The following is a 15273-nucleotide window of genomic DNA, read 5'->3' as shown; positions in this document are numbered from 1 at the left end:
GCACCATAAAAACCCTTCGCACTGTTCATTCATAGATCCCAGGGCTTGGCTCCAGGGTCTTGATGTTCATTTGCATTCGGGCGCGACAGCCAGCCGCTAGCCGTGTATTTACACGAGCACATTTGATACTATAACGCCGATCTGTGATGCTGGTTCCCAGCCGTCAATCCATCCCCAGTGTGACTTGACCCTGGAAGAAAATATATATGTCCCAGGTAAAGAAATCAATCCTATCTCCACTCACCACGGGCTTCACCATTGTTTTAACGCGGCAATAGATATCTTCTGTTTTCGGAAACTACAGCGTACTCTAGGGAGCGCTCAGTTTTTATGGCTGGGGTGGGCCGGCAAATTCTTCCCGTGCATCAGTCAAAATAAGTGAACCCCCTACCCAAGGCCCCTTAAAATTTCAGGTTGACCCCCCCCCCCTGCCCCATTGTAAGTATTGATCCAATTTGATCCAATTTGAATTACAACAATGGCCATTACCGGTGCATGACACAATATAACAAAGAGATTTTTTTTCCAAGATCCTGCTTTTCTTTCAGAACTTGTGTACACTGTATACTGCGTCTCGAAAGGTTCAAAAAGTTCTTCATCATTAAGCCTTATGCTGCTGCCAATTTCATGGAACAACATAATCATCCTCCTCGTCGGCAACACGCTCTGAGTCTTGTACTTGTATGTCACTGCCACTGTCACTATCTGTATTTTGAACAGTTTCCAAATAAATTATGATCTTTCTCTGAGTTTCCATGTTTTGTCTGTTCTCTCCTGAGTACATCACAGGTAACTGCTTTGATTTTGCCTCCTTTGTTCCCTTTGGTTGAAAAATTGTGATGATATTTGTTCAGACTGGCCCCTATCGCTTGGCTTTTCTCGACAACAGTTACTCGCTGGTGTGGGCCATCGGATGATCTATGCGACAGCCTACTTCTAACGTGACAGTCTTCTGTTCTGTTTTGATATTTATATGCCCACAGACTTGGAGCAAATTTAGCATTTGTGCAGTTCTTGTACATATAACGTGTACTTCCTAACGAGCGTTGGACCAAAATCTACATTGCCATTTCCGTGATCCCTTCTTTGACCACAACTCCTGGTATTTCTGTTGATAAACGTCCACAAGGTCGATTAAAAACTCTGTAACATTCAACCACAATTCCACCGCGGGCCTCACTTCAAAGGGAAATTGTGCATTTTCATATAGATGCATTCTTTCACAGGATATTGTTACATTTGGAATTCCCTCATATCATCAAAAATGCCAAGATATAGGGTCATCAGTGAAGGCGTCAAATAGCCGATTTACAGGCCTAGGTACTCACCGCTCCTTGGGTAAGAAGAAGCAAAGTCAGCTACGGAACATGCTCTCCAGTGGAATACTCTGGCAACAACACCGTAATGCTACACCTGAAGGCTAAGAATGCTTTACTATATAGCATATATGCACATAATTTATATTTATTTTAAGAGTTATAATACAAAAAGGGGTATTTATATATTTCTTCCTTATTGCTCATAGACAAATTTAAGTCATTGAAACTTTTCATCTATATTCCAGCCGTTATGTTTCTTTATCTAGATAAGTTTTGTACATCTCTTACCTGAAAACTTATCAGATATCAACAGTAGAGCAATGCAAGAGCACAGGGGGAACTTTTCATGGCAATCAGTGACATTGTCTTACCTAAGCGAAAGGCTGATAGGAATTGTTCATTGCCCTCAGCGAGGTCAATTTACAAGAAGACAAGCCTGTATAGAGCATGCCGGGGCAAGATGTTCACGTGATAGATAATACATGTACTTTTATTCAGATTTACAGTGAAATGACTTCTGAGAATATTAATGAAATCACACAGAGAATCGTTTTTATTTCCCAAAATATGTTTGGACATTTGGACTTCTTTGAAGTAATGGATAAGCCTACCAATGCAATCAAGTGACCCCCTTATGTGCTGTTTAAAAAACACACGACCTCCTTGCAGTTTTCAAATTTAAGGTGACCGTCTTCGATTTTGCCGGCCCACGCCAGGCCGTAATAGGGGAGCCGTTATTATTTACGACCAGGAGGGGGGGGGGGGTCTGAGGAATTTCATCGGAAACTCCAAAATTTCAAGTAACTCCCCTGCCAACCATGATGAATTTGAGTAGCCCCTCTCTAACTCAGAAATTTTGACTGACCCCCTTAGAAAAACTAAATCCCAATGCATATATTTGTAAAATTTACAAAAATCCAGCACAAAGTGACAACAAAATACAGAATGATATAAAAACTCATGCGCTTTAACCAGTATCCAACCATATAGTGTGTGTATCATGACAGGGTTTTCACTAGGATATCTGACTGGGCAGAATTCGAAAGTACATGGGGAGAACACGCGAGATACTGAAGGGAAGCGTCAGAGGGGACTGTCCCTATCTTGCATGGAAAATTTTGAGAAATTGATGTGTGCGATGCTGCAGTCTGGTGCAATCTTAGAGGTGTTTTTAATTTGTTTTGTTAAAACATCCCAAGGGGGAGAGCACGAGAGGGGATCCCCCTCTCGTATTGTAAAGTTCGAGAAATTGATGTGTGTAACGATGCAGTCTGAGAGGTGTTGCAACTTATTTTGCACTCGGTAAAATTGTTAGAAAATGACATTGAACACTAATATTTATATTACATTATTTTCATGATCAGTGTTTTAGTCAAACTATTCAACAACCAAACAATGACAATACATTTTGTAAAAAACAGTTCTTAGTTTGCCAGAGATTGAAGACCAAAGAATATATGCAGGAATGGAGAATCTTATTATTGTCTTATCTCTCCAGTTGCCAGCTTCTCATGAAAAGTCTGAATACTGAATGGTTAGTCATCAAAATGGTTATTGAACTGAAGTCAGATTAGGCTATTTCTGTGACAAAAAAGGATGAATTCACAATAGTTCAGTTTTGTCCTAGATCCTGTGTAGAAATTGAGATATTGATGTGTGCAACGGTGCAATCTGAGAAGTGTTTTTTCAATTTGGCTTTTACTAGTAAAACTGTTAGAACACCCCGAGGGGAGAGCACGAGAGGGGGTATACCCCCTCTCGCATCGAAAATTTTGAGAAATTGCTGTATGCAATGGTGCAATAAGAGATGTTTCAATTTATTTCGTGCAAAAATTGAGTAATTCCCCTTCTTCCGCTCTACATTTTGAGGAACCCCCTTGAATTTTTCAATATTTTGAGTGACCCCCCCCCCTCGCATTCTTCCGACCACCCCAGGCCGTAAATAATGACGGCTCCCTAACTGAACGCTCCCCTAGATACAGTGATTCACTCTATGTCAAAGGTCGCGGGACCTGGTTCATCGTACACAGTTCACGAGGAGAACAGTGGAAAATGTCTACAACATATCAACTTATAGTGCGAGGGTTTTTCTTAGCTCTATCTGGTGTATTCTTGTATGTCATTTACAGCTCGCTGTTTCCACTTCAACCCCTCGGAGATGGAAGGTACGGCCTTAATATATCGCACGTGCCGTTTACAGCAACTGTGTGTTTGGTGTTCGGACTTGGCCTCTGGCTGTACTCCATACCAGCACGGTTACTCGAGATCGGTGGGAAGGCAGTTCTTATAACAGGTACGTGGTCTAACTGATTGTGTAGGTAGTTTATGGCGGTTTATCAACGCCAAAACCACAGTCCCTCCTAGCAGCAATATTTGTAGCCCACGGGCCTTTGTTTGCCGTGTTGTTGGTTATTCAGCCCCTACGGGCCGGGGCTGAATAGCCAACACGGCAAACTAAGGCCCATGGGCTACAATTATTGCAGCTAGGTTCCTCCATAACTATTAAAGTTTGCAGATTCTAAGTTGGGTGCACTCTTCGCGAAGTTTCTAGGATTCAAAGATAGTTGATAGGATACGTTAGCTCGGCTGGCTGGCTGGCTTGCCAGGAAGACAATCAAGGGCGTATCACGATATAATTGTCGAAGATGAGTTGCGTAGCGAACTTGCGAGGGGCTGTTAGATAATCCATGTGCTATCTGTACCTTGCTCGACAGAAGCTAGGGTCAATGAACTTTTCAACTGGCCAAACGCAATACCCTCACATTGAAAATTGGCTGTCATTCTCTGGCCAATTCCACAGAGGTAAATCTGCAAGGCAAGCTGAGCCAAGCTGGGGATCATAAGGTTTTCGTTATTGTCCCTTCAAGTTCCATGCAGCCACACTATGAGATACGTACACCCGTGGCCACTTAACTGTTTGATCAAGTCTACCTGATACATTCAGAAATTCTGATTGTATAAAAGAAAAAAACAGACCCTGCCAAGGGTTGTAAAAAAGATTTAACGATTGGCACCCTGTGTTAAAAATTGAGACACAAGATACCACTCCCAATCATTCATAAAAACCTCTATGCGATAGTTAGTTTATTGAGGCAACACACTTTTATGAGATCACTGCTAGAGAATCAGGCAAACTTGTGTGTCCCGCATGCAGACAGTGTGTCTGGGGAAATTGAAATCAACTGCACCGATTTTCATACTAAGTTGTCTGAACAAGACTTGTACATAAATCTCCATTATCTTGAAAACAGGGTGCAAATGGTAAACTCATTTGCAATCCAGGATAGAGCTTGTTTTACATTTGTACAAACAGAATTTCTGACTGCATCAAGCGTACGCCACGGGCGTAACACTTACAAGTATTTTAAAACGCCCGGGCAGGCATGCTATCCTGACAGAAACAATGATTTTAATTTGCGACTGATACCGTATGTGAAAAATATACAATTATTGTCTCATTCGTTTTCAAATTGCTGATATACCATCAGACCCCGAGAAAACTTTTCTCGAGGGTCTACGGATATACGTGCTAGTTTAATACTTTCGTCACGTACGATAGTACAGACACACAGTTGTGAACACCTCAAGGTGTCCCTGACGTCAAAGGTGTCCCCATGTTTTCAGTTGAACTTGGTTTCCTTGAAGTCTTATTAAAGTTTTATTCATAGCTTCGTATGAAGTTGTAGAACTTTGTAACGTCCTTAGTACTGATGTGTTGTTCAAGTCGTTTTTGACAAATGCGTTCATTTTCATCATTTTTTTTGTTCCCGACGTATTTTATCTCGCTAAACCAGGCGGGACTGCGCGTCAATTTTTTTTTTCACTGGCATAGAGGGTTGCGTACAATGAACCCTTGACCCTAGCGTGATTGATACGCCACAACACCGCTGCAAATTGTATTTCTTATCCATTTATGTATTTAAGAGAAGCGATAAGAATGACTTCCAAATGTCGACATGACTTCAAATACTTCATTTTATAAAAGAAGTTATGATTTATATAGACACTAGCCCTCCCAATTGTTAATTCTGTGCTCAGCCCTAATTTTGTATATTTTTCCAACTTGAAGCATTAAATAGCAGCTAATATACTTCAAAAATGTCCATGTGACTACAAAAGCGTCCATTGTGTGGTAGTTATTGTCAGACTTGAGTTAAAGCCCATATCTTATTGCACTGTTAGCATGGGGACACATTTGAGGTAGGGGACGCCTTTGCGGTCGGGGACACGTTTGAGGTCTCTACACACTGTGCATAGATAAACAGTGTTCCGCTGACATGTGATGTCACGGTCGTCTCTTAAATTTAAACTTTACCCAAGGCCTTTGATCACTCTGATTTATCTTATTCATAGAGTTCGCACACACGATAGTGTCATAGGTCGCGAATACATTGTGATACTTCAACAAACGGCGAAAAATGGCGAAAAGTGGCAAATATGTAATAGCGAAGTAATGCTTTCCTTTATACACAAGAATCTGCGGAGTGCGAAACCTTTTACGAAGACTCCTTTTGTCCAGAAACCCGTGCGACACGCTCACAATTGTTTTGAACCTTTGATAGCACATATACAGTGTAGTTTACCAATCGTTAACATCGAATTGGGTTAAATCCAACCGGCTAGTTGTGGTTATGCAAACGACCTTCCCTCGGCGCGTCGAAAATAACGAAACCGACGAAAGGCTGATATCTTGCTCGAAGCCATAGCCGAGGAAAGTTATATTCAGAGGCTTCATCTGAGAATCCACTTTCGTTCTCTAGACTTGAGAGTTGTCATGTTAGAGCCTTGGAAATTCAACCTTGACCGTCCGATGACAAACACTCTCCCGCTCAAACTCTATGATGCGTGCGCGAATACATTCGTACATACATACATACATACATACATACATACATACATACATACATACATACATACATACATACACACTAACATACACACACAGATACATACATACCCCACAAATATTGTGCAAAAGTGTTGTATACTAAACTACAGACATAAAAGTAGATCATAATCAGTGTCACTGACAAGTACGCTTTTATATTTGTCTCACAATGTGTCGGCAAAACTAATCTTCTCCGCTTCATACTCTTCATGTGTGTACTATAATGTATTATGTAGGTTGCGACACAGGGTTCGGTCATGCTCTGGCAGTCCACCTCGACCGTCTTGGCTTTCAAGTTTTTGCCGGCTGTCTTTTTAAAGGCGGTGAAGGGGAACAACAGCTTGTGCAGACGTGTTCTGACCGCCTAACGACAATTCAATTGGACATCACTGACCAAGAACAGGTAGACAATGCCCTGGCAGAGGTGGAGAGAAAGTTAGATGGAAAAGGTACGGTACGCCTTTGCAAGAAAAATTACAAAGCAGTATTTGTGACTGCGACTATGTTTAGAGGATATTGTCATTTCAAAGAGAGGTCACGATCGTGACCATGGTTTCCTACCTTTCGGTCAAGGGAAGATCCATTTGGATCAAATCAGTTATCGCTGTCAAAGTCAAGATGGAAGGACAGGGTTAAAATTACAAACGTGCTGATTTGATCGATATATAGCAGCAGCAGTATAAGTCCTATCACATGGAAAAAAAGAAGTCTGCCAAGGCTGCATTCACAAACAGGGGAGGGGCGGAGGGAGAATATAATAAAAAACCTCGGATCTTTTCAAATGTCTCCCCTAAGTAATCAAAGTGCGCTTAAATGCCCCCTCTTTTGACCTGCTATAATTTTTAAAATCCCCCTCAGAATCAAACTGGCCCGATTTTTGAATGGACAGATTTTTCGATGGGTGTGGGTGTGTGTTTCTCGTCCAGGGAAGGAGGGCGCTGTTTTGTTATATTTTCTATTACTGGAAAATTTCGTCGTGTGAAACAGAAAACGGCGATCATATAAAAAAGATTTGTATAATTGTGAAAGTTTCGACCAAATTACGTTGTGTAAATACAGATAATGAAGTGAACACAAGAATGTGCACTCTCTCTCTCTCTCTCGCTCTCTCTCTCTCTCTCTCTCTCTCTCTCTCTCTCTCTCTCTCTCTCTCTCTCTCTCTGACAGCCTTGTGGGGGTTGATCAACAACGCAGGTATGCTGTGTTTAGCAGAATTCGAGCTGACGCCGATGACACTAACCGAAAAATTGATGCAAGTCAACTGCATTGGTCCAATGAGAGTAACAAAAGCCTTCTTGCCGTTAATAAGAAGCAGCAGAGGCCGTATTGTAAACGTAACAAGCATTGCTGGTTAGTGCTCTGATATACTGCGTTCGTCTCGCTTTGTGAATTGCCGCATGTCATCACTATATGACGAATTTTAAACGAGGGTCTAAAGTATGCTGTATGATAACTGATGATAAAATGTTCTCCAAAGCATTCAGCTCTTTTTTCGCGTTTTCTCCCAAAAGTATATGGAAATACAAAGACAGACACTTTGTTATAATGTCAGCCAAGCAACGCGATGGAATGTGTGCGCATGCGAAGGTATCGCTGACAAATGAATTCTCGTCACATCAAGTTGTCAAAAGAAACAATATGAATCACGTGTATATCGCGTGAGCAAATCAAATCAGAGGCGCCTTGACACGATTTGGGATGCAGAACAAGAAAATATTGACAGACAAAACAAAAGAACACACTACATAACACATCAAAAGTTGCGATCTGTGATACTTTTAACTTTCACTCACACAATCCCTTTACAATCTGAACGATCTGACTCGTAGGAAAAGTTTAAGAGGACGGTGACATAGATATGAAGCTAAAAGTTGATCAGGTATTTTACAATTGATAAAGCTATGCATCATCAGTCGAATGCGAAGAGAAAGGTGACCGGCTTCTTGCAACCGATTCATCTTAAGTTTTTGAAAAACTCTTCTACATTCTTTTGTTTCTACATCTAGGTAAAGTGACACTTGGCCTCCATGCGTCTTACTCGGCGTCCAAGGCAGCCATGGAATTATTTTCAGACGGCCTTCGCATGGAAGTGGCGCAGTGGGGTGTGCGAGTGTCAATTATAGAACCGGCTGGGTTTCGAACAGGTTGGACTTTAATGCGTGTATACATTTTTTCTTTACCTATGTCCTTTATACAGGACTGCTCTGAGAGCGTAAGTTTTACTCCAACTGTAAACTTAAGTTATCAGGGGCAATTCTAGGACGTAGTACAATAGAGAGATGTCGCACTTTGAAATATGGTCGAGAAGGTACAGAGAAGAACGACCTGCACAAACAATATCTCATTTGCATTTCACTGTTTGACTTCAATTGAAAACTGTTTCAATAGTTGACGTTTGTAAACACTGTGACAGTTGCGTGTAATGAGAAGTTCCAAAATGATCCTTTGGATCACTGAAGTTTGGAATTTATGAGTGAGCAATATGAATGCTTTAGCTCATATGCTATACATGTATTCTTCATTAACCTACCGATACAATTGGATAGATTAGTCATCAAGCAGATGGTATTTGTAAATTGCAAAGAACTCTTCGTTAACTTCAACATGCATCCATAAATTTCAGGCGTTTTTTTGAGTGTGAGTACCGATGTATGTTGAGGCACAGTAGAGGGACTATGGTTGAGGGCAACTTTTTCAAGTGTAGGGGAATATGTGCAAAAGGAATACATCCGAATCAAATGTTTTTTACAGAATTGAGGAAAACATGGTTGAATGCGTATGAGACGTATAGACACAGCAGTAGTTCAGCTGCTATTTATGTAATTGTTTGTTGTTTGTTTGTGTTTTTGTTTGTGTCATCATTTTGTTGTTTGCTTTCCATGTTAGGGTTGCTGGGTGAGCAAAGACTGAAGTCCATGGCGGAAAACGTCGTTCGCGAAGCTTCACCAATTTCTAAACGAGACTACGGTGAAGACTACCTAGAACAGTACCAACAGCGGATGGTCAAAATCGGCAGAAACCCCTCGCGGTACGTTCTGCCGGATTTGTCTCCAGTTATCGACGCCATGACTGATGCTCTCCTTTCAACGGCTCCAAAAGCTCGATACGCAGTCGGGAAAGGGATCTGGATTATGTTTTTTGTGAGACATTGCCTGCCGACAAAGATGGCTGATCGTATTCTCTACAAAACCTTCGCGCCAAAACTTCCACTTCCGGCCGGTGTACAGAAACTGAAAAAGGATAAAGCTGTATGATCCCCTCCTCGGCCTCGTCCCAATGAATAGATAAACTTTAAAGGGACAAAGTCGCCCATTTTTCATGAATTTTGCTTGATGACACGAGATACTACTTATATTGTTTGACATGTTGAAAGATACTGAATGAATGGGTGACCATGCACATATTCGACCCTGGTTTTAAAAACAATTTAAATGAAACCATGGCAAAAATGAATTAATGGTCATGACCATTAATTCATTTTCGCGATGGTTTCATGTATTGTGTCTAAAACCGGGGTCGAATATATGCATGGTCACCCATTCGTTCAGTATCTTTTAACATGTCAAACAATATCAGTAGTATCTCGTATCAAACAAAATTCACGAAAAAATGGGCGACTTTGTCCCTTTATTTAAGGTAGAACGCGCCTGTGGTACAGATATTCAGACTCAATTTTTTTTCAGTACTTCTCTTGTCCCGCTTGCGGCGGCTCATCTTAAAGCTCTACGAATAAGCAAAATTTTCACCGTCTTATTTTCTTGACAATCGAAAACTCTATTTTTTCTCATAGAGTTAACACACGGATGGTGGCTATTTTTAATTTGAATTTCAAAGATGGATATTAACATTTGGAAATTTGTTTTTCTAGTACAAGGCTTTGCATGGCGACTCCTGATTTTTTTTTATTTGATAGGAGAATGTTTGAAAGTTTCATAAAGGAAACTTATCACAGAAGTTTATGTCTTTCACTTTTTCGTGTACTATCATAACGGTAGATCAAAAAGCAATGCAATCCAATGAAACTCGATCTTTTGCGAAATAAAATGGAAACCAAGACATTTCCATATCCCCAGTCTCGAATTGTCGTTATTGTGGTGAGTCTACATAGATGGAGTACCGTAAGACTATCGAGTCTTCATGAAGTTGAATTTTGTCTGTTTTACCTTCACCTGCCATATGGTAGAAACCATAGACAACGACTGTCTATGCAGAAAACAAGTTATATTACTGATGTAGCGATTTGGCACTGACCACTGGGCATTTGAATCATATTGCAAATTCATTTTGCAAACTTTAAGTAAGAACAATATGCGAGATACTCTTCATGGAATCAATCAGTGTCTGATAAAGCCTATGAAAGTGAATTGCTAAGGTGTGTGTACTATGCTATACTTTAGCATTAACGTCGTGTTATTCGCCTTACCATTAATGGCGTTGATGGCGCTGTTCATTCGTGTGCTCCCACTGTCGAAAATGCACTCTAAAGTTTACAACTTCACACCAACGTTTTTATCATTTCCAGACTCAAAAACATTTACGAGTCTAGCTTCTCTAAAGACACATTATGCTCTTTTCTGCCATATTTAGTCATTTAAAAATACTCGTTCTGTAAGTCTAGTGTGTGGTAATCTCTGTTGTCCATCCGACAACAACCTATTCACTTGATATCCATCCCATGTCACCGTAAGGCCGCGTTCAAAAAAATGGTTAGGGGGGGGGGGGCTGGAGGAATCGCGATTGAAATCTTATTTTTTTTCAGATCCCCCTCAATACCCTCAAAAATTTTCAAGTCCCCCCCCCTCGATACCCTCAAAGGTTTTCAAGTCCCCCCCCCCCCAAATAACCATATAGCCACATACATTTATTAGGAATGCACACAGAGTAAAAAAAAACATGTAATGTGTCGTTCTGCACGCAAATGTTCAACACTATCTCTTATCAGCAGGTTGTAGAGCCATATACCTAGGGCAGTTCTTAAATTGATTCATTTTTAAATGCATCAGTGAACTTTTTGGATTTCTCAGTCTAAGCCGACTGAGTTTATCCAACTCTGGCCAGTTCAATGGCATCAGCTGAAAAGCACACAAAATGACAATCATGAGAGAGTATGAAAATTGTGTATTCCTAGCTACGTTTAACCAAATTGTGAAAAAATGAGCACAGTGACCTACCAAATTTTTTTTTTCAAAAGTACAAGACATATACAACTTAGATGCCACTTATAAAATGTTTTACAAAATTGACAATACTGGAAGGTTAAAATATTCCATGAAATTAATGTTTTAATCTCAGAAATTTGGGTGTAATAATGGCAAATTTGATAAAAAATAAAAGATTCCATTTAGTCACACATTTTTCCATTTAAGAGAGTCTTTACTATTCAAAGTTTTACTTTTGTGTATTGGTACAATGAGATGTGAAAATTTCATTCACTGCATGAACTTGAAATGAATGGTTTTATATATTGATTTTAAGTGATTTTAGAAAAACTGACTTTTCATCGTATATTTGTATAAGATCAATTATGGTGACCCCATCTTTTTTCTCTAATATTTGATTGTTCTCATATGCCAGAATTCAAAAATCCATGGTAACTGTTAGTCCCCTAGTCTTCTATGTGTGCTCTCTGGCTGGATCTTGTGTACAAGTAGATGTATGTTTCACTGTCAATTGAGTGTCCTATGACCGAAACTTCTTAAACTACATCAGAGTCAGAGCTACATGTATCACTGTCACTGCCAGTATGTAGTAGCAGGGCAGTAGTTTTATTAACTTTTTATTTTGACAATATTTTTGTTCAGTTTATACAATCGTATTCTTGTTCTACTCACTACAGAATGTTGAGCTATCCAGTATTCAGCTTGCCAACACAGCCTACGTGTACTGTGCATTTGCATCATTCAATTATCACCAATATTTAGACAAACGGGATTTGTTGACAAACTGAATATTGTGTTTTTCAGCATGCTGTAGAGAGACGCCAAGAAACTGTGCTTGATAAATTGCATAGAAATATTGAAAAATTATCAACAATTGTAGCTCCTGCCCCATTCCAAGGCCAACTTGTTCTACGAAAATTAATGGCATTCATACATTTTTAGACTTTTTCGAGATTAAAGACATAAAATATGACAAAACGGTTCTAGATTTCGATTCATTATTAATAACATTAGAACCATTGGACGACATCAAAATGTTGGGAGTCAAAATATTTTCAGGTCCCCCCCTATAGGCAGAGCAAAACTTTCAAGGTCCCCCCCCCCCTCGACTACCCCAAAAATTTTCAATCCCCCCTGAATTCCTCGAGCCCCCCCCCCCTCACCACTTTTTGAACGCGGCCTAAATTCGAGCAATTCGACTGGAAATTCCCACTCCGAGGATCCCAGGAATGAACGCATTGCACGTTGTTGAACTTTGTCAATACTATTGATTGCATTCTTGTGCAAAACGGCTGATGAGTAATCAAGAATCGGGACAATCAGTGTATCGAACAGCTTTGAAAACATCTGGTACTATTGCAGTTAGCTTTTGACGCTGATTCAGCAGGGTGGGTACGCTGAAACATTATGATCCAGATGTTCACTAAATAACATTCCTGAATAGTTACATTTTGTAGTAACACTAAGACACACAGGGCCACACTTAAACTGATTTTTGGTACGTGGTGCACCATTTTTGTCTGAAACGAATAATTAAAGTTTTGAATCAAAGTCTCTACTTTACACAATATTTGTGAACTCTCCCAAGCAAACGAGGTGAATTTTCTTCCGAATCAACCAACAGCCTATCATCAGCATACAATAGTATGGTAATTGCATTTTCACCAATTGTTATACCAACACCAGATTGGTTTAACTCTGTCTCCCTAGATCATTTAGATATGTTGCGAAAAGGGTTGATGGGCACCAATATATCAATGGGGAAACTGTCTATTGCATCATGGTGTACTTGTAATCTACACGAAACATCAGTATATACAGTGAACGCAAATCATTCAGGCTTTTTGCCCGCTAATCTACTTTGAAAATTTATACCATAACCAATTTCTGTCGACACGACCAAGGGCCTTCCTCACATCGAAAAACAAGCAAATCTATAAATTCTTACTTAATCGTTATTCAATAGCTGAATAAAGTACAAATATGTGATTGAAACTAGACCCAATTCAAATCTTCTCAAACCACTCTGTTCATTGACCAATTTGTCGTATCCTCTAAAGCAATTAAAGAGGCGATTATTATTATTATTTTTTTTTATTATTTCACTTTATTTCGGACTAAATATGTCCATAGAAATCTCAGTACAATAATGAATAAGGTACAGATAAATAAATATCATAATGCACACTGAAGAAGTGATTTTAGTGGTGCATTATCATGCAAAAAAAAAAAAAAAACAAAAAAAAACATCACAACCGCTCGATGGAAAAGTGATTTTATCCACATTTTGAGGAGATCAGAAATGAAATACATGCCATCATAAACTTGATGTACACTCGTATTTCCACCTAGTGATGAACGTTCTATAAAACCATATAGTTGCTTTGTAAGAAGAGCATCAAAGTTTCACAGCCCACTTATGACAAACTTAGAGCCTAGTACCTTCTCGTCTTTCACAACCCAAAAATTACGGGCGGCATTGCTGTAGGCAACTTTCAGTTTTCTCATGGCATCAGCAGAATATTTGAGCCAGAGTGGCCACCGTACAATTGAGAGCAATACATTTTACAAATGCTACATTTCTTTCGAAAAGAGCACAAGGAAAATTTCCTTAGCAGCATATTTGCTGAGACATAGAATGCTCTCCTTTGTCGCTCAATATCGCTATCGTCTCTAAAGTTATGTGTTAACAAAAACCCAAGATATTTCTTTCTTTCGACAAAAACAATTTTGACACCATTAAGGTAAACAGCGGGAATGTGCTTAACTTTAAAACTATCTTATGTGACACACAAACATTCGGTCTTTTTCGTATTGAAGACAATGTCATGAGTATTACTATAAATGCTGCAAATGATGACTAATTTCTGTGTCCCTTTCACAGAGGGACTTATCAGACAAATATCATCAGCATAAAAGAGGTGATTGATGAACATGCCACCAATATTACAACCTGTTCGTGAAGTTTCAAGTGAAGTTCGTAAAGTTTATTAAGTATCGATATGAATTTTTGAATACACACGATATCAAAGTAATTTCCCTGTAGTTCAGCTGAATATTTATTCTTGCTTCCACTCTTGGAGACTGGAAAAATAAGACCTTGCCGCTAGATTGTGGGTATAATTCCGGAATCAAAATACGATCGATATAATTCAACTATGGACCAGTTTAGTGGCTCTACTATTCTTAAGCGTGTCATAGTATATTCTACTTGAACCAGGTGCTTTGCCAGTTTCAGCCTTTGTAACACCCTTTTCAGTTTCACCAAATGTAATTGGCTACTTCGATGCTGTAAAATATAGCGTGGATAAATCAGAGGACTTCAACTTGTAGAGTTTATGGTCGAATTCATTAATCTTTTCACTTATTGTATGAAGGTGAAACTGAATCAATCTGGATTATTAGCTATGGGATCAGTTGTACTGAAAAGGCTTGCAAAGTCATCTTTTCATCTGTTCAGTACAATTGGGACCTGTACAATATAAATCATTGTCTACTATTTCCATCGGTATTGATTCCCTACGTTTCTTAAAAGAAAATACATCACTGAAATATTTCAAGAAATCTTGCCCTCCTATGTCAAACTCTACAAGCTTTTGCAGCTGATTTTTGTCGTACAAGCGTTTGGCTCTCCTCACTTCGGAATCAAACAAATGTCTGGATTCGTCTGGATTCCACAAAATAACATTTAAGTCTTGGTTTCACATTTCCCTTTGCAAGTACACCATAATTCTTCTTTTTGGCATGTTTCCATAAATCTGTAACGGTGACCACAACGGTTTGTTTCTTTTGTATTTCTTGTGTTATACTTAATGAAAGGTCTCTGAATTTTAAGTGGGCATCCATTTTATCTTTCATGAAGAGATTACAAATTTCAGCATAATGTTGAATTTGATCGGTCTAACAA

General features: G+C 39.4%; 1 protein-coding gene across 1 annotated transcript; it reads left to right on the top strand.

The window, feature by feature from the left end:
- Nucleotides 1-3314: 3314 nt before the first annotated feature.
- On the top strand, nt 3315-10273 carry LOC139140587 (11-beta-hydroxysteroid dehydrogenase type 2-like). The gene is made up of 5 exons (XM_070709930.1): nt 3315-3612; nt 6444-6656; nt 7375-7557; nt 8214-8351; nt 9094-10273. Exons 1-5 carry the CDS (start codon nt 3372-3374, stop codon nt 9459-9461), a joined length of 1143 nt encoding a protein of 380 aa, XP_070566031.1. The 5' UTR covers nt 3315-3371; the 3' UTR covers nt 9462-10273.
- Nucleotides 10274-15273: the final 5000 nt, after the last annotated feature.

The sequence above is a fragment of the Ptychodera flava genome, chromosome 9, assembly GCF_041260155.1.
Source record: "Ptychodera flava strain L36383 chromosome 9, AS_Pfla_20210202, whole genome shotgun sequence".
NCBI classification, from domain to species: domain Eukaryota; kingdom Metazoa; phylum Hemichordata; class Enteropneusta; family Ptychoderidae; genus Ptychodera; species Ptychodera flava.
Note: the sequence above shows the minus strand (reverse complement) of the source record. Positions and strands in the feature narration are given on the sequence as shown.